General features: G+C 39.5%; 1 protein-coding gene across 2 annotated transcripts in view; it reads right to left on the minus strand.

Moving 5' to 3' along the window:
* Positions 1-1877: 1877 nt before the first annotated feature.
* LOC309385002 (homeobox protein SIX4-like) overlaps positions 1878-26565 on the minus strand; it is a 29128-nt gene continuing 4440 nt past the window's right edge. Inside the window, exons 2-4 of one of the 2 annotated variants that reach the window (XR_014174141.1) lie at positions 14625-15328; positions 7176-9310; positions 1878-7032 (exon numbers count right to left, since the gene is read on the minus strand). Coding sequence is in view for 1 of the 2 variants with exons in the window: in XM_081939024.1 (XP_081795150.1) it covers positions 8508-9310; positions 14625-15328 (1507 nt within the window). In the remaining variant the exon portion in view is untranslated. Of the gene's footprint in view, positions 7033-7131; positions 9311-14624; positions 15329-26565 lie in introns of those variants that run through there. The other variant, XM_081939024.1, reaches the window with a different exon arrangement.

The raw sequence follows: 26565 nt of genomic DNA on the forward strand, positions 1-26565 counted from the left end.
ACAGCTGAATTGATATCATAAGGGAGAGATTAAGAGATTATTCACAAGCCTGGGCAAGAATACTTGACTTAAATGGGTGTAACAAATATGAGCAAATTTTTACAGTGTTTTGACCTCTGCACGGTACTTGTTTCCTGTCCATTTCTGACCCAACTAAGAATACTGATACTGAAGCATTAGGTCTGCTTTAAAGAATTGTGCTTTAGAGCAATCTTCTGAAGCCATTCTGTGGTTCTCCTTCTTGGTTTACATGTGATAGAAGAGCTCCTAGAGAAGGATTTCTCTTCTGTAAGACGTGCCCATTTTGCAAATGATTCGGAAGAAGTTTTTGTATCAGCAAAGCACCTCTGCAATTCAGACTCACCAAGTGAGAAGAAATAGTTACTTTGAACTGGTCCCTGGTGCCCAAAATATTGGGGGGGGGGCACTGCGCTAGGGACTTCCAGCAAAGCAGTTTTATGTTTCTAGGTAATAAAGATCATGGAATACCAATCCGATGAATATGGGCATTGTAATCAGTGCTGTAAAATAAATGTAGAGTAAAATAATGAATTTGTAACAGCTCCTCCAGCTTTATTGCTGTTGCGGTAGCAGCACTGCAAGCTACCAACAACAGATTGGTGTTCCAGCTCTGGTCTCAATTCCTGAAAATTTAACAATCAGCTGTTCCTATAAATGGATATGAGCAGACTCCAGCGTAGCACTGTATACAATCCAGCAGCAACTAAAAAGGAAAATCCAGTCTAGGCACTGCACTCACAAAAGCATTGCTTCCAGATTGCAAGGAGGTATTCATTCCATTACATGTTTCACTGGTTAGCCATACTACGAATACTCTACCCAGTTTTGGGGATTGGGCAATTTAAAAGAGACACGAAGAAATTGGAACAGATTCAGAGAACTATCATGACTAAGAGAACTGAAAATTACTTTCCATTGAGAAACAGTTGAAGCTGGACACATTTTGCTTGCAGATGAAGAGGAGTTATACCCATAATGTATGCATGCGTATTTTTTATATTATCCCACCTAAGATGAAATGGGACAGCTGAGATCAAGTTAAATTTTAAAAGACCAAGCTGAGTGTAAAGAGGCATAAGCTGCAAAGCAGTGAAACAGATTGGCTAGCTAGAACAATGATAGACCCACTCTATCTGGAGGCTTTCAAACAGAAGTCAGATAGCCATTTGTCAGGAATGATTTAGTCAATCCCAGCAAATGAAGAGGCTGGACTAAATCACCCATGAGGTTCTGCATAACCCATCCACTTTGTAAAAAAATATCCTTCATGTTTGACACACAGAGAAATAGTTGCTATGGGAGATTTGTATGAGATTTTACTCATCAGTCAACTTAAGTGAAAATGACAATTTACAATCTACAGTATGATCCAGACCAGAGTGTTCCATGATTTCTTAAAAATAGAGATTCTTTAATTTTTAAAAAAGTGCTGGAAACTTTTCCTGTTAGATTGCTCTGTATTACATTAGTACTTTGTATATTTCTCAGAGAAAACAATGAATTGTTTTCAAACTTACAAGATCTTTGATTTCTTTTTTGTAGTTGCCCGTTTACATATGTATAGATAGGAGCTCAGGAGAAAATATCAGAGTTTTGCAGTAGACAACTGCTGCGAGAAATGTTTCTATAAGAACAATTAAAAATGCTGCAGTAATTGATCTAATAACTTTTGATATCCACCACATTATACTACTGTTCTTCTGCAATGGACAAATAAAAACATTTTTGGTGAACAATTTCTCTTGCTTATTTTTCTCAGAAGAAACTGTTGTATAAGAGTTGATTTCACAAAGAGCTGCTTTGAGAAAGTAGATGTCCTGCTTTACCATGGAAAATAGCAACACAAGCCATTTATAAATATAAAGTTTATTCAGAATATATTGTTTAGAAAAATAAGTTCACATTTCAGAATACAAACAAACAAAAACACAATTTTCCAGGCACAAACCTCTACACCAATGTTTCTCAACTGTGACAACTTGAAGATATGTGTTCTTCAATGCCTAGCCACATCTTAAAGTTGCAAAGGTTGAGACACACACTGCTCTATTCAGTACAACATACATACATATTTTCCAATCTCTTTGGTTTGGGAGCAAAGCACAATCTCTCCAGAAATGCAATGCATCCTTCCTTAACAGTGCAGCAACACGCTTGCCTCCTAACATCTACATTCCATGTAATTTTCTTCTTTTGTCATAAGGCACAATCAAAACCATATTGATTTACCAAAATAAGTTTTGTTCCAGGCGTACAATTGTGGGCAACAAATGGACACAGTCCAAGCTGAATGAAATATTCACATGCTTTTCTTTCTTGATTAAGTTGAAAAGTATAAAATTAAGTTATTAAAATATTACAAGAAATTTAGAAAACATGTCAATCCATCCTTTTGAGATATGACTGCTGAGTGATAAACTGCAGAAACAGCTTAGGCATAGTTCAAAACCTTCACTACCTCTAGCAACATGCATTCCCCTGATAACAGGAAAGAAAGGCTGCTTTATTCCTCCCACAGACAGATTCTTGCTTATTTGTATTTAGTTGGACAATAGCCATTTACTGAAGGCTGGTTACTATGAGATATACATAATGATCAAAGGATAACTTAACATTCTTCGCTAGCAAACCACATTAAACTGAAGGGAACTGAGTAGGATTCCATAGGCTTCACACTGGGCCCACAACTGTTCAGTACTTGTATGAATGGATGATGAGATGGTGGTGCTTGTTAAATTTGTAGATGACACAACAGTAGGTTGTAGAAAAAAGCTAACATACTAAAAAAAATAAATCCTAAATTTCAAAATAATCTGAAGAAGTTAGAGAAATGGGCCGAAAAGAAAGAATGAAGTGTAATAGAAACAAAGACAAAAGCAGAAATCAAATGTGTAGTATTATCGATATTATTTGTGGGGAAAAACCTTGGAATTACAATTGATAAACACTCAGACAATTGTCTGATATTATTGCGAAGAAGACAAAAGGCCCTTGTAGACTGAATCAAAAGAAGAAAGTTTCCAAACTAAGAGCTGACAGTTTTTCTCTATTTTGCATTGGTTAAGCTACATCTTAAATAATGTTTTCCAGTTCTGGGCACCACACTTTATAAAGGATTTAGATAAACTGGAACAGATTTAGAGAAAGGCACTAAGGAAGATCAGGGAATGAGCAATTTACTGAACATATTAAACTTGCATTGTTTTCATAGTAGGAAAAAATATTGATTCCCATGATCAAGAAAGGATTAGTTTAAAGCAGAGGCTGAATAGACATTAGGGATATTTTAATCTGGGTCTCTGTACTAAACATAGGATTGGAATTGATGACCCAAGTGGCTCCTTCCAACTCTATTGTTGCAGAATTCTAACATTTTTCAGTTTTTTTTTTTCATTTGGGCAAAATATAACAGAAAAAATAAATTACACAATAAAGTAACTCAACTGTTTTCTCTGTCAATATAAGCCTGACAAAATGTTGTGACTATTTAGGCGTCTCGTTAGGTTTTCACTCCTTAAAAAGTGTCATATTTTATTCAGCCTTACCTGGAAGGCTGGAAAAGAAGTAAGACTGCTTTAATGAGTAGCCAAGATCCGCTATGCTCGTGTGAGTTGTGAAACGCTTCTTCCAAGTAACTTTTGATGACCATGACATTGTATGGGATTGTAGCTTGAATGGGAATTAAAATATTACATTTTAATATGATACACTAATAAAAAATATCTAGACTTTAATGAATGGAATCTAGATGAATTTGCACTATTGCAAATATCTCAACATTAATCAGTATTCATATAAGTCAACTTATACTGGAGAAAATTTGGAACAAAATATCATTCAAAGCTCAATTTTTGTCATGTCACCCAATTCCTTGCAGTTTCTCATATAGTAGATAGATTTAGGCCAGTGGTGGCTTCCGGATCCCATTGCAACCACTACGGGCCTGGCGTGCACCACATGAACACGCGCAGCATGTGCATGCGTACATACCTCTTGCGACGCCTCCGCGACGCTCCAGCTGCTTGGCGGAGCATCATGCAGGCACCATGCGCTCCGTGCGCGTAAGCACCGAAGAGCTCAAATACAGGTAAGGAGCTCAGGTGGGCCCTCTGGAGCACCGTACCAGAATGGTACCCAGTGCTCCGGGCAGGCACCGATACGCTCATACCGGGGCGTACCGCCTGCAACCCACCACTACTTAGGTGCCCATCAACATGTAAAAAGAATGAATGGGTTTTCTAACTGTTAGATCACTGATTCTCAACCTGTAGTCCAAGAACCCCTGGGGGCTGCAATGTTGTCACAAGCGGTCCACAAAGGTTTGAAGAAATGTTGTGATTTAAATCAGGTCTTGGGGGTCCGTGGCCACAAAAGGTATTTAAAAGGGGTCCATAGTGAAGAAAAGGTTGGGAACCACTGGTTTAGATGAGGGGATGTTCACTTTTGGATACGTAATTGTTACAAATAGAAATCCAGCCTTAACTATAAAAAGCAGTCAAAGGGATTCAGTGTTTATCCCGGAACAAAGTAGTGTGCATGGCTGAAACCAAGACATTTATCATTTACCACAGAGTCTTTTTGCATAGCCACCATGATCAACTCCAAACTACCACAAACCATTTCATTGAGCCCTGTGATTTTTCTCGGTTAAACAGCTCTTGTATCCCCTTCAGCTAAGTAACTGGGGAATGCAGAAACATACTTCTTGACTAGTTTTCTAACTTCACAAATATGTGTTCATAAATTGTTTTTTTTAAGTGACCAACTACCATGAAGAGTGCTTGCACAGTTGTCACCTTCCTCTCCTGTTACAAAGACAGGAAAACAAAGCTTCTTAACGTCAGATGGGAAAGGAAGAGAGCTGGGACAAGGCAAGTATATCTGCAGTGCCACTGCTGAACCAGAAGCTCTTCAGCCCAATAGTATTGACAACAGCATGCGACCCCATAGGTGGGTAGATGTGATAGAAATGCCACATTTGGAGAGGACCCTAGTGGTCTTGAAACTGGATCCTCTGTTTTTTCAAGACAATTATTTCAAGTTGGGAATTCCAAACCTCTTTTTTAAACCATCGTTTCTAGGAAGCATTCGTGGCAATTGGAAAGTGCATACAGATTTCTGAGATGAAATATCCATCTTGTGGGCAACACCCCCATCCCCCACATTTTGTACAGTGAAGGAAGGGGCTTGCTACCTAACACTTTTTCCCACTTCAAAAATGGTTGTGGGAATCAGCAATTCATAAGTCTGATTTTCCTTTAAACAGATTCCTTTACATCTTGGGAAACTGTACCTATTTCTGAACAGGAAGTGCTGCTAAAGTGGAAAGGATAATCTTTCTGAATTACAGGCGCATGACTTCCACCATTCTACTATGCAGTTTTCTATATCACTAGAGAAATAATGTTAATCTCTTTAAAATAAACTTAACAGTACAGTACTAAACTAGACAACAACTTTGATACTGTTCTTACAAGTTTACTGAAATTACAAAATTGCATTAATTTAGATCACATACCGAAGGACAACTTACTCCTCTCAGAACAGATGATCAATTAACTACTTGGCTCAGCGTCTCTCTGGTAGTAGAACAATTATATCTACCATAACCCACCCCCCTTTTTGCAGCTATTGTCTCAAATAAAAGTATCCAGAGATGCTTTTCTCCAGAGTCAGGACAATCTTGGGTGCAACTTGCTCTTTTGTTCATTTAAAATGGACCTCTACATTTCAGCAACTTAAACAGAGCATTTATATGTGCAGCATGTGATATGGCTTCTTGTAGATTATACCATTTTCTGTTTGGAAACCAGATATTGATAGGAAAGCAATTTCTCTGCCAAATCAAAAACTTTCTATGTGCAGGAAAAGCAATAAACATGAGAGATCCAAGTATGATGTCTGTATTGAACACCTTAAGAAGACGTCTACATTGTGGGTTCTCATTCATACAGCAAAAGCTTCCTTCCACTATATGCACATTCTAACAGCCTTTGGTAAGATTTTTTAATTGATGGGAATTGCACTAACTGGTAATCCAGGCAGACGGATAAAAGCTAGTAAGGCAATCTTTTTCACCTCATTAAATAAGGCAAGAGGGAAGAAGGATCTTGACTTAAAACAAATAGCCTGTTGTCCTTCAGGTTCTTGCTATATGGTGGATTTGGAAAGGACTTATTTTCCTAAGCACACAGTTGTTTCCAAATAATGTTCCAAATTTGTGTCCCCCCCCCTCCTTTAATGATCTAATAACAATTGCAGCACAGACAGCAACTGCTGACATGTTCTATTTCTGCAGAGGTTCTTGAGATAACCTGACCAGATCCTTCTTCCTCGTCTTTGGTATATTGCAAAAAGAGACCAGTTAGAAATAAGATTGGGAGAATGCTTTCATGCACCACCACAATCACAAAAAGCACTCTGTTGGAGGAGATTTCTACATTCAGTTGTATCACTGATGCTTACCCAAATCCAATACTTTAAAATACTACCAGTATTGTTTTATCTGAAATTTAACTTCTAGCAATACAGAAGGATTTAGCATTTCTTCTGATATTTCATACATCTGTAATTCCTTTAACCATTTCCCCAAAAGAAAAGATTCTCAAGGGTTCTTACTACCTTTAAAGTGATGAAGCAAGATATTTATTTTGAGTTTGGTATATTGCAGCCATCTTTTCGTAGACCTGTAAGCACATTCCGACATGCAGAAAGGCTGAATGAATGATGGCATAAGCTCTCCAAACCACTGCAAATTAACAAGTTGAGGGATAGAATATGGAGGAAGAAGGGAAATACTTTTGAATATTTATAAGCAACATACCATCTGTCAGAGGTATCCTGTATTTATTTCACATCTACTATCTCTCATCCTTTATTTATCAGAGCAATGGAGTTTTCAAAGGGATCTTGCACATGTAAAGGAATTAGGACCACTGTTTTGATTGCTGCCTGACAGACTTGTCTTTTCCTGTGTGGATGAATCATAGAATATATGAGGGGAGGGACCTTCTGGATCATCTATACCAGGGGTGTCCAAACTTAGCAACTTTAAGACTTGTGGACTTCAATTCCTAGAATTCCCCAGCCAGCCATGCTGGCTGGGGAATTCTGGGAGTTGAAGTCCACAAGTCTTAAAGTTGCCAAGTTTGGACACCCCTGATCTATACAGTCCAACCCTCCCTTCAGTACAGCATTCAATTAAATCATCCTTGGAGGAAAACTAACCTGTCTGAAAACCTCCAGCAAAGAGGAATTTACCACTGTTCTAGGCAGATTCTTTCACTGCGTAACAGCTGTGCTGGTTAGAACAAGGAATTAAGGCCACTAGGAAGAAAGGCACATAGGATTTAAAAAATAAACCAACCAGCGGTCATCCTCAAACCTTGTAAAATTATCCAAAACTAAAACAGAAGTAACACTTTCACAAGTGCTTGTCCCAAAGCCTATAACTGCAACTTATAGTCAAATATAAGACTAGTCCAAATTGTTACCAAAAAAGAAAGAAAGAAAATCAATTGATGTAGCTTTATAGGGGAAAGAAATCTTTAAAAATAGACAGAAATAATTTCCTGTTCAAAAATACAGAAAGAAAAAAAATAAATTAAACTGCTCATCATATCTCAAAATGATAAAATGGACACCAATGATTATAAATAGAATCATCCTACTAATAAAAACAATTCTCATTAGCACAATTAAAATAATATTTACATAGGTGGCAGAGCCAAGGATTCTGGGTTGCATAATTTCAAGTGGCAAAATGGTTTCTTCCCCTCTTCTACGGATTCAAGCAAGACAAAGAAAACTTGCACCATCTCCAAAACTATAAAGATTGAGAGTGCAGAGGGTGATATCCTGGTGGAAAACTTTTAACAATACACACACACACACACACACATACGCGCACACACCAGAGTGTATTTGCAATTGTGCTCGCAAAAGAAAGTAACAGTAGCTTGTGAGGTATTACCTAAAGTACTCCTTTAAAGTTGAAAACTGAAATACCAATTTCTCAATGCCCACCATCTCTCATTAAAATTGAATGTAGATCAAAAACAAAAACAACCCAGTATGTCTTTTCTCTTTTAGTTCCAGTCTTTTTAGAATGATAATCTTGTTCCTAACCAATAGCTATTGGTTAATAAACATTCTGAAATTACCTTGATTCTCTCCCTGTCCAAAGAAGCTACTTGGGTAAGCCAAGCCGTCTCATATTTGACTGGCATTTCCCTTCCGGCCATGTATAATTTCTTTTGATCAAGCTTAACAAAAGTGAGCATTCATGCAAACATTGCATGGCAACTTTGTATTCTTAGTGAAGACCTCCTTTTAGTAAACTGGATTCTTCTTCAAATGTGCATTTTTTTTATTTTTCTGTATGCCTATGGGGGGAAAAAATCCACTGCTGTGCTTCTAGTCTTCAAAGGAAGAGATTTTTCTACTGAAATGCAAATACAAGGTTATTAATCTTAAAGTTTTTTTTTTTACAGGTCTTGCATATCTTCTTCCATCTGTACTGTCTGGAGTTTAGCCAGCTGTTTCTTGTCTGTCCCCATTTCTTCACAGATGGCATCAACTATATTGCTAGTAACATATTTGGTTTTGGGATCCAGCATCACCGAACTGCTTCCTGATCTGCTTTCTGAATCAGATAGAAAGTTTTCCTTTAGAGTGGGAATGGACTGCAGGATCAGTCGCTGTTCTCGAGTGAAATGGGGGTGTCCTTGCAAAGAGGAGTGGGATCCAATGTCATTGCTTGCTACCCCACCGATCCCTGTTAGCGCTGGCTGCACTGGAGATATGGACACCAAGTCGTGGCTGCTGATGAGGGAGCAGTTCTGAAGGGTTGCATAGTTTGCATTACTAATGGAAACAACAGTCGGCCCGCTTGTTGTAGGGGATTGCATTGGTGGGCTCTCAGAAATGGCTGGGTTGAGTTCTTCTGCATTTAAAAGGGAAGGTGGTCCAAGGGAAAAGTTATGCGATATAGTCACGTTAACTAAGGAGGAGGCTCCTCCTGGCTGGAGGACCCCATTGGGTAAGTTGTCTGAAGGTAGATTAGCATGAAGCTGGGCATTTTGACCAAGGGGCATGACTTGAGAAAACACAAGGCTAGTTTCCAGTCCTTCCTGTTTCACCGGCTCAACTGCCTGGCTGGTGTTTGGGATGGTGTACACCACAGTGCTGGGAGCAAGGGAACTGAAAAACACCTTCCCTTGTTGTGCTGTTGTAGAGTCAGTAGTATATGTGCCATTGCTTGATGTGCCTTGGTTAATGGAAAGGCTACCTGTGGTGGAAGAGGAACAAACAAATAACAACAAGATAAAGTTTTAAAGGTACAGTACAAAATTAAATTAAGAGTTCTATTTTTATTTTCCCCGGTGGTTTTAAAACACAACTTCCAACCATTAAACTCTACTTAAAAGGGGGGGGGGGAATTTTTGCTATTTGTACAACATTCTAACACTCAAGTAGTTTTCGTTTTGAGGTGTGATCCATCCATTGGCTATTTTAATATTTATGGTCGACCATATTTTATGGACATTGTTGCTGCTGATGCTTCATTTTTTATTATATGCCACCATGGCTCCATATGGATTTGTTGGCATATATATTTAATAAACAAGCATGTGTTATCCTTGAAACTGCATAAAATGTAAAGATCAACAGATAGCTTTCTCACCATATGAAAAACATTGTTTTCCATTTATGGTGGTTTGAGCCAAAAGCCGTGAATAATGAAATTGTGACACTTAATTCAATTTCAGAAATTTGTTTTCTTACCCTTTGATGTATCTTTTAAATTATGAAAAGTATTCAGTATTTATACACACAAACACACACACACAGTATCATTGGGATTGTGTGAGCTGCAGTCAAACTAGCCTTGACAAGACACCAGAATGCAAATTCTATTCTAATGAAGGATTACTAAAAATACTAAAAAAGCTAAGATCTTAATCAAATAATGAAACTGATAATTTATTCTCCCATAAAATGAAGGTGAGCTGTGAACACAGGATATATGGAACTATTGGTTTCTTGTAATATTCAGTTCAATTATATTCAATATTATATTGATTTATAAAAGAGTGATGCGAAGGACAATATAATCCCCTGAAAGTTATTTAATTATAGCATCTCTGATATCAAGGAGTAGAATTGTTTCATATCATTAAAATATGGAAAAAGTTGTAGAATTAAAATAGGTTGATTTGTTCTCCAAATTCTACTGGAATGAAAGTGGCCTTTCATACATTCCTACCTCCTGCTGGCTTACATTTCTCTACCTGGAATAGACTGGGATTAATGGAGCTCAACATGTCTACAGCAGGTAACAAGTTCTCCATTATTACAATAGAGGCAAAAATCAAAGTCAATTATCATTGCTTGCTAGGAATTCTGGTAGTTGAAGTCCACACATCCCAGGGTTAAGAAATGCTGATCTAGGTAATATAATCTACTCCAAGTAGCAAAAACTCTTCAAACTTTCAAGCAAAAAAGCTCTTTCCCATGATTTCCTCATGATTCTTCTAGCTGAAGAAAGAAGCCAGAGGACCTTTGCATATAAAACATGTGTCCTATTGATGAACTATCAGCATTTCTAGAAGCTGACATTTGAATCTAGGGCAATGTAGTGGTTAAGGTGCTGGCTTAGAAACCAGAAGTCTCTGAGTTCAAGGCATCCCCTAAGCAAGAAAGCTGGCTGGATAACTTTGGGCCGGGGTGCTCTCTTTTAGCACAACCTCGTTTGCCACCTTGAGTTGTTCTACACACACACACTAATAATAAGCTTTGCTTGGAACTTACTTCCTGGATAATACATTTAATATTACTGAACAACACCTGCAAACCCCAGGTCCTTGGGAAGGACAAAAATGCCACATCTAGTCTAAATATGCAGCTAACTCTGCAACCAACCACGTAGTTCCTGATCAATGAACATATAGTCCATCGATCTAGTGGTGATTCTAATGTTCAAAATGCAAACTGATCACACACACACACACACACACACACAAACACACACACACAAATCAACCGTGCTTTTCTTGCAGGCTTTTGTCTATTTGTGCAAAGCCCAGCTACGGCAGCCTTAAGGATTAATTATAGAATTATTACTCCCAGCAATTGTGAGAGTTGGTTGGAACTGTAATTCAATTCTAACCAATTCCCATAATTGCTGGGGGCAATAATTCAGTGACCCTGGAAGGCCACAAGGTACAAATCTTGCCTCAAGCAAGAGGTTGGACCAGAAGACCTCTGTGTTCCCTTCCAGCCCTATAATTCTATATTCTATAAACACGCAGATTATGAGTTAAACTGTTTTTTTCTGAATACCTTCAAGATATTTTTTTTACAAATTACAATGGTGAAGCAAATGAGTCATGTTTTCAAGGTCTAGCAGCATATGGGAAAATGTGTTTCCATCCAGTTATTGCTTTGACCTTGGCCAAAAGTATCGGAGCTTCAAATCACAGCTGATGTGGGGAATAAAGTCATGTATCTTCATCCTAAACACTGCTCTCATGATATATTAAAAACATAGGTATGACAGAGGTGTACGGCTTACTTCACTAACATCGGACAGTAAACCAGTGGTAAAATTCAATTTTTTTACTACCGGTTCTGTGGCTGTGGCTTGGTGGGCGTGACAGGGGAAGGATATGGCAAAATCTCCGTTCCCACCCCACTCTGGGGCCAGCCAGAGATGGCATTTGCCGGTTCTCCAAATTACTCAAAATGTCTGCTACCGGTTCTCAGAACTGCTCAAAATGTCCGCTACCGGTTCTTCAGAACCTGTCAGAACCTGCTGGATTTCACCCCTGCAGTAAACACTGTCAACATTGGATACTTCGTGCAGAGCTCAAGAAGAATCAGCCAGGTCTCTTCTCATTTCTCTCTCCCTATCACCTTCTCTCTCATCTGTTTCTTTTTCCTCTCTCTCATACTCTCCCTCCATAATTTTCTCATTTCTCTCTCTCTTTCTCTCCCCCCCTTTCTATTTCTCTCTCTGCCTCTCAGCCATTCTCATTTCTCTCTCTTTGTGTCTCTTCTTGCTCTCTTGGAAAGCCGAGGCTGGGCCGAGCGAGCTCTCCTTGGGGCTCTTCGCTACTCCTTTTCTTTCTTCTTGGCAACTTTTCAAATCTGGGCTGATTGAGGAGCAAGCATGAGCCATGGCAGTGACTTCCTCCTCCTCCTCCCATGACCCACTGGCCAGATGTTGAGGGGCCCGGGAGAGCATGCATGAGCAAGGATACCCTCAAGTGAGGGGCCGGGCTCAGCCAAAGTGCAGCAAAGGCATGTGGAGCTGGCGGGTTGACCGTTTAACGCGTGAGCGTCTTTTGGTGAAGGTGGTACGGCTTTCTCCAAGCAGGGCAGCAGGAAAAGGGGGCTGGCCCCACCAAAGCTCAAATGCACACCCCAGGAATCAGGCTTGGAGAAAGCTGGAGCGCACTCGCCAAAATCGCTAGCCCATCAGCCGGTCAACCTGCGAGCTCCGTGTGCCTTTGCTGTACTTTGGCCGAGGCAGGCCGCTCGCACGTGCCCTCCCAACGTCACAGCAGCTGGCCAGGGGGTCGCATCAGGAGAAGGAAACTACCACCGCAGTTCGTGCTCTCTCCTCAGCAGCGGGCCTGGCCCGCTTTCCATTGTATCCTCCTCCTGGAACCCATTTCCACCCTGCCAGCCCTTGTGTTAGCGAGGTTGGCATCAGCCATGGCTGGGTTGGGCCAGTGTCTCAGGGTGGAGAGCAGGTTGCGTGACTAGGTCGGCAGGGAGCTGCAGGAGAGGGGTCAAAGAGCCACAGGCTGCTGATACCCAGATTAGACTGTAATCCGTGGTGGTGTAGTGGTTAGAATGCAGTATTGCAGAGCTAACTCACACTCACTCCAGGAAATTGATTCTAAACGGCTCAAGGTCGACTCAGTCTTCCATCCTTCCAAGGTTGGTAAAATGAGGACCCAGATTGTTGGGGGCAATATGCTGATTCTGTAAACTGCTTAGAACGGGCTGTAAAGCACTATGAAGTGGTATATAAATCTAAATGCTATTGCTATTTTATACTCACCTAACAGCAAGATCACTGAAAAATAACAAAACATTACCAAATAGAATTGTATAGTAGTAGCAAACTAGTGTGCTATCCAGACCATCCTGGCTAAAATCTTATCTGTCAAGGATTAAAGTAAAATCTACTACTGGTACTACTCCTAGCAGTTACAGTTTGTGTCTCGCATATCTGTATTACTTTCTTGGCAACATTACATAAGTGGTCAGTGATTACTTTTTTTCAGGATATTTTTTTTCAAATTCCCAATCTAATTTTCATCTGATAATCTCCTATCTATCCTAATACTAATGAGCTCTGATCCTGCCCAGCTCTTTTGTGATCAAATATGGGCATGCAATGGAAGGATTATTATACTGCCCCACCATGCATAATTGTAGGGATTATATGTGATAACTCTGTAAATTAATCTGCTTTACATTTTAATGTAAATTCACACTTCCCAAATATGAATATACAGTATGTAGTACATTGAATGTTAGTACTTACAAATTTCAAACGTGTAGGATGCAGTTTTCCAATTATTAAAAAAATGTTAGTACTTACTAAATATATGAACAGAAAAACTGGTGGAAGTGACATTTAACAAATAATATACAGTAAAACCTCAACTTAACGGCGGTTTGTAGGAGGAAGAGAATTACATTAAACTTGGCTTCATTTCATTTGCATGAATTAATGTAATAATGATTTGTGTTATATAAATTCATGCAAATGACAAACCTTGAGAGTAATCATTCAAACTACTTTGAATACATTGGGCTTTGTTTTTTTTGATAAGACATCCAAATAGAAATTACACCCGGTGTACAAATGAAATCTATTAAACCAAAGATTTACTCTCTTGGACAGTATCTTCTGCCACACCTAAGAGCAGCGGGCTAAGTAGGGCTGAATGTTAATCTATATGGCTCCCTCTACTCAAAGACAAAGCTAGTCCTATGGACAAAGCATGCAAAAGAAAAATAAATAGTGTTGATTATAAGATGCTAAAGCCTGCTGATATGGGGAAAAGTTTGAATTTTCATTGAAAATTTCTCCATCAGTGTCCATCTAAAAACCCCTTTTGCCTGATTTGGGTGTTTTCTCATCAGTACCAGTCTCCACCAGGTCAAAATGTCTTCTGTTCATGGAAAGATTCCTTTTGTACATAAAGCCAGGGGTGTCAAACTCGATTTTATTGAGGGCCCCATCAGGATTGTGTTTGACCTTGGGGGGCTGGGTGGGTGTGGCCAGCTCCCAAGCTCCATTTTTGGCTGCAGCGGCCTCTTGCAACCTTCTGCCAGCGAACACAGAGCTCGGGAGGGCTGCACACAGCTGTCCTGAGCTCTGTTTTCGCTGGCACAGGCACCGCGAGCTGGTCCTTCACTGTTTCCAGGGCAGACCCATGGGCCAGATCTAAGCACCCTGCAAGCCGGCTTCAGCTCCCGGACCTTGAGTTTGACACCCCTGGTCTAAGCCATTACATATCTTCAACATTCTTAATTTCACAACAAAAAAGCAATAATTTAATACAGGGAAGGGTTTTTACCTCGAGAAGTTGCTGCTGATACTGGGGGCAGTTGCATTGGGGAAAAACTGAGGCCTCCATTAAGTAACTGTCCACTGTTTGCTGAATTAGGGATTTGGACAACGCCGTATTGGTTGATTTGGATTGGAGCGGTAAAAGTGACTACTGAGCCACTGTCTTGCGATGCTATTGCTTCTTCACTTTCTTCCCTCTTTACTTCCATGCTTGGTGTCAAGCCTGAGAAAGAGACAGGCCCAGAATTGGGATTGTATGTTGTTGTGGGTGTTGAGGGTGCAATGGAATTGGACAGAGAAGTCTGGAGGAGTTTGAAGTCTTTCACATCTTCTGAGGAAGGGACTAACATGTCACCCATGGAGATTCCATTGCTCAAAGCGTTGGGCGATGTTTTGAGTGGACTTGATGATACCGCCTGAGAAGATCCCACACTGAGACCATTGAGAAGGAGACCATTGGGGCCCTGAATGAAAGAAGTACCATTAAGAAAAACAGATGGATTGGGAGGCATAAGGTTTCCATTCAGTAAAACTCCTGAGGAGCTTAAGGATATTTTGGAGTTTCCAAGTTGCTGCATATATACTTGCTCCATTGGACTAGGAAGGCTTAAGCTGGTGCCGCCATCAGAGGTGCTTGCAAGGGAACGTGGAGACAAGTCCTCTTGCCCCTTGCTGGATTCATCTTCTGTGCTGGGATTACCATCCGACTCACTACAAATCAAGAGAGAAGCAACAGTGAATTGATGTGGTATTTTTCATTGAATCTTTGAATCATTGAAAAGAATCTTACTGAATTCTTTTCTCATGGATGGGAGAAACAATTATCCTACCCACAGAAAACTAACAGAACAAGGGAAAAAAGCACAAGGTTAGTCTCTATGAGGATTCCAGTTTTCCATATATAAACTGCTTATGAGAAGAAGAAAAATAACTAAATAAAAAAATTTCTTAATCATGGTACGGCCATCCTATGTATTTCTAAGGCAAAGAAAAAGACTCCCAAATTGTTTGATTATTAGTGACCAAATGCAAATATCCATGTAGGTTTTCTTAGTAACAATATAGAAATGCTTTCTTTTAGCATGTTTTGTTACTTTCCAGTCTATCCTACAGTGCTGATGCTTCCTGATGATATTAAGCAGGTGGGAGTCTCTTTAGCTTCTAAGCCCAGGCATCATCAATCAGCTAGTGCCACTTGGTGAGATATGCCGGCCTACTCAGAAATAAACAAACAACGGAACAAGCAAGCATTACTCCCATGTTCCTGCACCCAGAATTGCAGCTTTATATAGTGGAATTCTATACAGTAAGTATATTATACAGAGGTTGCTGTATGCAAAGTGACTTACTCTGTTTAGAATTTTTAGATGCCAAATGTGACACATGATTCTTTACTCTCCCCAACATTCTCAAAATTCCAAGTATCCTACCAGATCACAAATGTTGCAGCTCTTATTCTAGATCAGAGATGTCAAACTCAATTTCATTGATGGCTGTATCAGGGTTGTGTTTGCGTCGGGGTGCCTGTAGTGGCCCAACGCTCTGCCAGCGAAAACAGGCTCCCGAACTCCATTTTTGGCTATGACGGCATCCTGCAACCCTCTGCCAGCGAAAATGGCGCTCGGGAGGGCTCCTCCCAACCTCTGTTTTTGCCGGCAGAGGCACTGTGGGCCAGTCCTTTGCTGTGTCCAGGGTGGTCTAAGCATCCCACAGGCCAGATCTGGCTCCCGGGCCTTGAGTTTGACACCCCTGTTCTAGATTATATGTTTTAGAGAAGCAAAATGTGGCTTGGATGACAAGTTTTGTTTTAAAAACAGAAAGAAAGTAAAAGATTGCAAAGAGCGTCAACAGAAATTCCAATGTAGATTATCAAAATAGCAAAATGTACTTTACAGTCACCAATTTAGGTGGATTTATAAGCTAGAATAGGATAACAGAGTTGGAAGGAACCTTGGAGGTCTCCTAGTCCAACCCCCTACCTAGGCAGGAAACCCTACACCACTTCAGTCAACTGGTTATCCAAATCTTCTTAAAAACTTCCAGTGTTGGAGCATTCACAACTTCTGGAGGCAAGTTGTTCCATTGACTAATTGTTCTAACTATCAGGAAATTTCTCCTTAGTTCCAAGTTGTTTCTCTCCTTAATTAGTTACCACCCATTGCTTCTTGTCCTGCTCTCAGGTGCTTTGGAGAATAGTTTGACTCCTTCTTTGTGGCAACCCCTGGGATATTGGAACACTACTATCATGTCTCCCCTAGTCCTTCTTTTCATTAAACTAGACATACCCAGTTCTTGCAACCGTTCTTCATGTTTTAGCTTCCAGTCCCTAATCATCTTTGTTGCTCTTCTCTGCACTCTTTCTAGAGTCTCCACATCTTTTTTACATTGTGGAGACTAAAACTGAATGCCGTATTCCAAGTGTAGCCTTACCAAGGCATTATAAAGAAATTAACACTTCATGATTTTGAAGTGATCTTGATTGTATCCCTCTGTTTATGCAGCTAGAACTGTGTTGGCTTTTTTGGCAGCTGCTGCACACTGCTGGCTCATATTTAAATGGTTGTCCACTAGGATCCCAAGATCCCTCTCACAGTTACTACTATCGAGTGAGGCACCACTTATACTGTACCTGTGCTTTTTGTTTTTCTTGCCTAAATGTAGAACCTTACTTTTTTCACCATTGAATTTCATTTTATTAGATAGTGCCCAATGTTCAAGTTTGTCAAAATCCTTCTGAATCTTAAGCCTATCTTCCGGAGTGTTGGCTATTCCTGCCAGCTTGGTGTCATCTTCAAATTTGACGAGTTCCCCATTTATCCCCTCAGATGATGAAATAAAGTGTCATTCTTTTTATTCAAAATAGTGCAGAATGTGCAGAATCTTCTCCAGGTATTATATTCAAGTTATATTAATTTCAGAAACTGGGTCCTATTTTCAGGACAATATATTTAATGCAAATCTAATGAAATATATGCTAGAAAACCAATTTACCTAAACAGATAAACAGAATGACCATGGGTGGGCAAAAAAGTGATGAGAACAAAAGTGATTTCCAGCTGGCTGTCCCATTGATCTTGTTTATGGGAAGCTGGCAGAGAGTGTTGGAAATCACATGGCATGGCTGACTACAATAACACTGTAGCAGCCACAACTTTGCAAATACAACTGGTGTGAATATCCTTGAAATTTCAGTACATGTTTATTTATTTGTTAAATTTCTATGTTACCCATCTCACCTAAAGGTGACTCTAGCTGGCTTACAACCAAATAAAAACAAATGGTTATCTGGACCAAAAGTTAAAGAAAGGAATGTTTGCATATAAAATAATGCTATAGCTTCAAAGGACAGATCATGATTTTGGAATTAAGCATGCTTGATATTTTAAAATTTAATTTATACTTCTAGTTTCAAAAGTTTATACTAAAATGCATGTGAGGATTCCTATTCTTATAAGCCAGGGGTGTCCAAACTTGGCAACTTTAAGGCTTGTGGACTTCAACTCCCAGAATTCCCCAGCCAGCAGAGCTGGCTAGGGAATTCTGGGAGTTGAAGTCCACAAGCCTTAAAGTTGCCAAGTTTGGACACCCCTGTTATAAGCTATTAAAACAGTTTTTTAAGTGGTTTGATTAGCCAGCCAAATTTAAGTACTTTGCAAGTTCCACTGATTTAAGGACATACATAACTCTTTCACTGAGGTTCATAAAAACCTGAAAGCACTTAACTTTGACTGGATTATATCCAAACTATTTAGATAATAGGTGCATTTAAAAGAAAGACTTTCTTCATAATCAGCTTCAGACATTAGACATGGGCCACTTGTATGTACATAGGAAAGAAAGAGCTGCAAAGATTGACATTCTTAATGTGTTTCTACAGCATCTTCCTCAAAGACAAAGCATCGCATTACTCCTTCAACAGTGTTGAAAGGTTTCTAATTACTGCCGTGTGCAGCTTTTTACATTAGACAATTTTCATGAAGGAATAAAATGACATTTTCCCTTACTAAAAAAAACCTTGACAAAATTTATGTTGCAGTTATCTTTATGTGGTTGGGTTATTCACTTTGGGTGGATTCCTACAACATGTGGCTAACTCAAGACTACATTAGTCACATGATCAATCACAGTGTGTGAACCTAATCTGATAAATCATGATGTGATAAATCATAAAGTGGCTTGCTTAGCTTTGACTGTATGCCATGTGAACCCAACAATTTTGATTTGCGAAAAGTCATAGGTTATGGCTTAACGAGTTGCAAAAATTCACCAGCTAGTGATTTGTTGAATAAATTATAAACAATCCACAGCCCAGATCAGCATAGGAACCTCAGCTCTGGCAGAAAACTGAGAAAATTGACCAATGGTACATACCAATCATTCCACATCCTTTCAAAAAAAAAATACAAATGCATAAATAAAGTAATACAGCTTGGATTCATTCTTCTCTATTTGTTTCCTGAATATATTTCTCCCCACAGTGGCAAAACTATTTTTAAAAAAACCCAGTAATTTTGGACATAAAGAAAAATAAACTAGATAATTTTACTTCTTTAATTTAGTGAGATTTAAAGTCACTCTTATATTCTTGGAATGCTAGGATACATTTCTTGCTATTCTATGATGAAAACAGCATTTCTTGCTACTGTACTGTATTCTACAGTTTTTAAATTAACACGTACCTCCAAAAGAACTCCTACTAATTAATTCTGCCTGCTCATCAAAATTTATCAGAATAAGAGTCCAAAGAAGTTGCAATGCATAGTAATTCATGTTCAAAACTTGTATTGATCTGCTATTCCAAAATTCAAAAGTGTTGCTGGTTCTTTGCAAACCTTATGTGTATCAGCAAAAATAAATTGCAGATTTATGCTGTGGTGACACAGTAGTTAGAATGCAGTATGGCAGGTTGACTGTGAGCTTACCATTAAGTAAGGCAAAAGTTAGCAACACAGAAAAAAAAGAAGAAGAAACCATCACAGTATGACATGCTCCTATTACACATACAGGGATGCAATGGGCCCCCTCCTTTCAGGATGGATGCATTCTCATGTGCTTCTGTAATAAATGCCAAATAATTCTACCAATATTAGAGCAAACCAAGATTCATTATGGTATGAAAAAGAAATAATAGATTGATAGGGATCACAACAAGGCATTTAATGCCCAGACACAAATGTATCTCTATTTGTTGATGGAAAATTTCTTGCCTATATGGAGAAAAATTCTGATGTGTTTTAAATGCATTGGTTCCAATGGTAGTCAAGTATTGTGAAATTTATCAGCTCTTCTGTTCACTATGGAAAGAAGTGTCTAGCACACACACAGCTTGTACTCAGTGGTGGGTTGCTAACCAGTTTACTACTGGTTTGCTCGTGCTCACATGTGCGCTTGTTTGTGTGCGCAACACTTCTGCAGAAGCATCCAGGCGGGTGGGCAGAGCCTCTCACCGCCGTCACTACTGGATCGGCCAAACCGGGAGCAACCCACCTCTGCTTGTGCTTATAACGTATCTTTTTCAGATATTACATATGTACAGTAAAGCAAAGTTCATTTCACTCAGCTTTCTGTCTCATTATCCAGATCCTTTTAGAAAGCCCGCAAAAAAGATACCAATACTGCAATATCTGCCATTCAATAATAGACAATTTCTATAAATGGTCATTTGACACAGATACTCAAGCTAACAGTTCTTCAATTAGATCAGTGATTTGATCCGGTCCCTTTAAGAACTACAAGAAGGTTTTTTTAAAAAAACAACAACAACAACAACCAGATCATCACAACTCTCAATGGCAAATTGTGTAAATTCAACATGACCAAGAGTCATTTTGCTCACGTGGTTAAGGCTCCAGGCTAGAAACCAGGAGACTGTGAATTCTAGTCATGCCTTAGCCATGAAAGCTGGCTGGGTGATTTTGGACCAACCTCATTCTCTCAGCTCAACTCACCTCACAGGATTGTTGTTGTGGGGAAAACAGGACAAAAAAGTAGTATTAGGCATTTTCACCTTATTTATAAAAGTAATAGAAATAACAAAAGACTTCTGTGAAATAGGCGGTTTTTGTTTTACTCAACTTTGCGTCTGCCAGCTTTATTAGGCTTTCCGGTGTTCTGGGATCAAGGTGAGGAAGAAATAATGTCTTTCCCAGCCTATCTCTTATTCTCTTAAGCCCACCTTAAGAGAAAGAAGGACTAGGGGAGACATGATAGCAGTGTTCCAATATCTCAGGGGTTGCCACAAAGAAGAGGGAGTTAAACAATTCTCCAAGGCACCTGAGGGTAGAACAAGAAGCAATGGGTGGAAACTAATCAAGGAGAGAAGCAACTTAGAACTGAGGAGAAACTTCCTGACAGTGAGAACAATTAATCAGTGGAACATCTTGCCTCCAGAAGTTGTGAATGCCCCAACACTGGAAGTCTTTAAGAAGATGTTGGATAGCTATTTGTCTGAAACGGTATAGGGTTTCCTGCCTAGGCAGGGGGTTGGACTAGAAGACCTCCAAGGTCCCTTCCAACTCTACTATTGTATTGTATTATTGTATTGTATTGTATTGTATTGTATTGTATTGTATTGTATTGTATTGTATCTATCAGGAAAGATCAAGGCAGACTCTGGAACTAGCATTTTGTTCTATTATTAAGTGGAATCGCTTCTACTATTAAACCATAGCCTTTTTTTGACTAGGTGTATCCAAAGGAAAGCAGCAGCCAAGAAGATCTTGTAATAAGCCATAAAGGTAAAGGTTCCCCTTGCACATATGTGCTAATTGTTCCCGACTCTAGGGGGCGGTGCTCATCTCTGTTTCAAAGCCGAAGAGCCAGTGCTGTCTGAAGACGCCTCCGTGGTCATGTGGCTGGCATGACTGAACGCTGAAGGATGGAACGCTGTTACCTTCCCACCAAAGGTGGGCCCTATTTTTCTACTTGCATTTTTACATGCTTTCGAACTGATAGGTTGGCAGAAGCTGGGACAACAGGAGCTCACTCCTTACGCGGTGCTGGGGATTCAAACTTCCGACCTTTGTGATCGACAAGCTCAGCATCTTAGTCACTAAGTCCCTCTTATAATAAGCATAATAACATCTAATGCTGTAGAGTAAAGCAATATCCAGACCATCAAGATGCCCCAAATGGCAGTGGCTGGTTTCAGACACAACAGTCTACTAATGGCATTTTGAACTGATGAATTTACCACCATTAGGAGAGAAGGACCAAATTGTGTTAGCTGCCTTCAATCCTGGGTATTTCTCAAGGGAAGAAGAAACAGCACAGCAGGGGAGTGGAAGAAAAAGGTGATTGTAGCCAAAGCAGATCAGAGGGGGGTAGCGATGCAAATAAGGAGGAATGAGTTGTTTCTGTTTGATTACTTTCATTTTTGCATTTCGTTTAAATATAACTAAGGGTATTTTATAGACATCTCTACAAAAAGGTACCTTTTTTTTCTGGAAAGCACTTAACAGAGAGGACTAAGGAAGGAATACCGGACAGACACGAAAATTAACCCATAAGCAATAATTAATGCACTGCAAAATAAGCAGGTAACTTCTCTTAAAAGGGAGAAGTTGATTATATTCCAAGAGAGTTCATAATATCGTGAATGTTGCTAACAGCTGAAAGCAGTCTATTCTTAGACAGGAACAGGGACAACAGTTCATATTTCTATAAGGAAGGCAAAAAGAGCCAGTTAATTATCATGATTACAGTGGCTATGTTCAGACAATTTATTACAATGGTTAGGTGAGCTAACCATAGATTAATAAGGTAACCAATTTAAATTAATTCAGCTGTCTGTGTTTGAAGAACTCCCAGAACTATAAACTTATCGTGCAGGTTTATTTCCAACACACATAAAATCACATATTTTAGCCACTTGTAATATACAAACTTCTCCAAAATAAAACCAGGGAAATCTAGGCTGAATTTCCCATCCAGTCTCAAAGCTTATTGAATATATCCACCCAACATAACTAAATGAAGCCAGGTACAAATGTAGCGGTTCATTTGCATGATGTACAAATATCAATTTTAACATGAAATTCAGCTTTTGAGAATTGCTAATTTATTGGTTATGATTCAGAATGTCTGAATCCAAGTCAATGGTACCGTGGTCAAATATGATGCAGCAAACCACACTATGAACACTTATTTCATTGCTATTTTATGAATGCAAAGTATGAGTAGCTTTCTCTATCCATCACGTTAACTGATCGTGTATCAGAACTGATAAGGTTTGATAGAATAATATTTCTTTGCTCAGTGCATGAACCAAGGTTATATGTTTCCGGGATAATAACTGCTTACTTTTTAAAATTTCAGTGGTATACGCCACAGAGAGATTATTCTTTTACATAAAAAGAATGTGTGTCTTTGATCTTGTGCACAAGACAACAGTTATTGGCTGGTGATCATTACAGTCAGGGTGCTGTCAGTGAACCAGTCAATTGATTGGACTTATAGATGCTGTGTAGCGTTTAGGGGCTCAACCTTTTGGCTTGCCTGGGCTGCATTGAGTGAAGAGGAATTGTCTTGGGCCACATATAAAATATAGAATATAGTTAATGTAACTAATGCAATAATAATAATAATAATAATAATAATAATAATAATAATAATAATAATAATAATAAATGTAAATAATAATAAGACAAAAAAAGTCAGGATAGTCGATGTGGCAGTGCCTGGAGACAGCAGAATAGAAGAGAAAGAACGGGAGAACATAACAAAATACAAAGACCTACAAATAGAAATAGAACGACTATGGCAAAGGCAAGCAAAGGTAGTACCAATAGTAATAAGCGCCTTGGGTGCAGTCCCAAAAGAACTGGAGCACCACTTGAACACCATAGGCATTGACAAATTTGCCATCAGTCAATTGCAGAAGGCAACTTTACTTAGAACAGCTTCCATCCTGCGACAATATCTGTAACGCCATCAAACATCCAGATTTGCCTATCCCAGGTCCTTGGTAAGGACTCAATAGGTAGATACAATACAATACAATAATAATACAATACAATACAATAGTAGAGTTGGAAAGGGACCTTGGAGGTCTTCTAGTCCTACCCCTTGCCTAGGCAGGAAACCCTATACCGTTTCAGACAAATGGCTATCCAACATCTTCTTAAAGATTTCCAGTGTTGGGGCATTCACAACTTCTGGAGGCAAGTTATTCCACTGATTAATTGTTCTAACTGTCAGATAAAAATGCCAAACCCAGACTGAACATCTGGCTGACTTTGCGATGATTAATAATAATAATTATTATTGTGGGGCCACATTACTAGCTGTCCAGGGCTGCATGGGGCCCATAGGACATGGATTGGACACTCCTGCTGTAGACCATCTATTATGATCTAAAACAAGCTGAAACTGTGAGCTATCTCTATAAATAGCATTGCTAGCCAGAATTTAATTTTAATTTAATTTTAACAATTTTAATTTAAATTATTTAATTTTTTTTAATGAACGTTCTTCAGTACACAAAATTATGCTTGGCAATATCGATGGAAATAGAAGGGGAAGAAAACGGATAAAGTGGATGGATGCAATGTCTTTGGAAAAGCAAAGAGTTATTACAAAGGATAGGTCAGGATGGCAAGCATTTGTCTATGCAGTTACTATGAGTCAAAATCAACCTGGCAGCTCCTAGCTAAACAAAAAAAAAATGTTTATAAAAAGAGAGAAAATACATAATAAAGTTTGGCCCTGGTTTATGCTCATTTCCGAAAGCTTGGAAAGGAAAAAAAAAACACCAAGGATGCTTTTAAAATGGAAAATACCCAGGATCTTAATAAACATTTTACCCACCAAAGGAAAACTGTTTTCAAAAGCCCTGCAAGGCCCAGGAGGTAATTATCTCATAACGTAACACACTCCCCCCTCAAGCCTCTTTATTCTTTAGGAGCTATAGCAAGTCCAAACATCCACACATGCCTTCAGTCTTCTGTACCCTCCACCTGGCTAGCATTTGCTGACCGGCTCTCCTCCACCTCACTTTTGATTTGCCATTTGTGCACTTGATGTCTTTGCTCCAAGGACGCAAAGGAGCTGGATCAGCACAATTGTGCCCTTACTTGAAAATAGAGGTCTTTGAGGCTTTAACAAAAAAAAGCAGGCAGCAATTTTTCTTGTCTTCAGTCAGACCCTCTAAAAAGGAAGAAGGAAGGGAGGTACCTTGTGCAGAGGTATGTCACCTCACCTGCCTATTGCAAGGCAGATGACTATCTGGGGTGACCTCTTGCCAGGCAACTTTCCCCTCCTTTTAAAAGGTTAGCATTTGGAAGGCTCTAAAGCAGTTCCCTGGAGCTATAGAAGGGGATTTCTGCAGCATCAGGAATTATGTCCACGGATTTAGTTGGAAAATAAGAGATCTACAGGCAAGGTTCCCCAAAGGAAGACTGAGTAAACAAATTGTGCCAAGTCCTGGTTTGCATATTCACAACTGCTGGATTCACGGCAACACCATAAATTATCAAACCTCTCGTTATGGCTCAGCATGATGTGAAACTCCAGCCACAGAGGACTCTGGCTCCAATGGAGAAGCCAGCTAAAAGACATCTGGCAGGTTGCTTAGAATCATAAACTGTGGAAGACCCCATTCCCATCTTCTGAGGACATAAACCTGATCCAAATCAGCACAGAATCAAGTTTCACAACAAGAAGAGCAAAGAAGGCACCAACCAAAAGGGAGGGAGGGAGATAGCTCACTAGCCAAGCAGATGAGCTTCAAGTTCCACTTTTTTTTCCTTCCTGGGTGACATAAAACCTGGGGAAATAATTAACGCTGTCAAACAAAATGAGTTTCCTCACAATATCCAAACCCAAACGGGTCAAGGAATAGGAATTATTATTATTATTATTATTAATTATTTATTATTATTATTATTATTATTATTATTAAAGGGAAGTATATAAGGGATGCTGGATCTACATAGGAAGAAACATAATTTTTCACTTCTGTTAAAGAGAAGATAGGCTGAAGACCTAGAGCAGGGGTGTCCAAACATGGGAACTTTAAGACTTGTGGACTTCAACTCCCAGAATTCTGGGGAGTCCACAAGTCTTAAAGTTCCCAAGTTTGGACACCCCTGACCTAGAGAAAAGGCTTTCCTTCTGTCAAAGATAGACCCAAAATATTAGGCTGGACATACAGCAAGGAACATAAGCTATGTTGCAGAGCGTGGCAATGAGGTGCTTGGGACGAAGCACCAGGGGGTACAAAGTTCTTAATTTTTGCAGAAAGAGACAAATCTTGGACAAAATCACTAGACTCAAAAAGATCTGAGCTACAAAGAAGGCTTGAGGATTAGGGAAAGAAAGGTTTGAGAAAGTCTGGGGAAGCTATGCCCCCAGGCACAGATTTTTTTAAAAAAAAAAAAGATTACAAGGAGAAACCAGAGCTGAAAAATAGGGGGTGGAGATCTTGGAGATACATTGTGAGAGAAGATGGTGAGAAATGTATGTCTAAAGGATCAAACAACCTTTTAGTTTGCAGTCAACAATCCCTTCCTTGAATCCAGTAACTAGGAAGCAGAAATGGAGAAGAAACGCCAAAGTTGCTGGGAGTGGGAGGCTGGAAAGAAAGGGGCTGCTGAAGGTAAGCGCCATATTTGTTAGGAATGAAAGCCAGGCAAGGACAGGGGGCAAGGGCGGGGGGAAGAGGCAGACACAAGGGGAGGGAAACAGGAAGAGCAAGAAAGAGGCAAGGTGTTAGATTGAGGCAAATTGCTCTGGGGGGGAATGAAACAAAGCCAGACCAGGAGGTTAGAAAGCAGCAGGGCAGAAGGCTGGGAGGCTTAGGAATTGAGGCCTAAGGATAGAGTTTGGGAAAGCAGCAGAAGCAGCAAACCAGGTGCCTTCCTTGGAGCCATGTTTTTTTAAATCTTTGCCAGGGCTCCAAAATGCCATAGGTAGCTTTGAGGAGTGCACAATTTGTACTCCAGCCAACA

This window comes from Natrix helvetica (assembly GCF_964273705.1).
Source record: "Natrix helvetica genome assembly, chromosome: 1".
NCBI lineage: Eukaryota > Metazoa > Chordata > Lepidosauria > Squamata > Natricidae > Natrix > Natrix helvetica.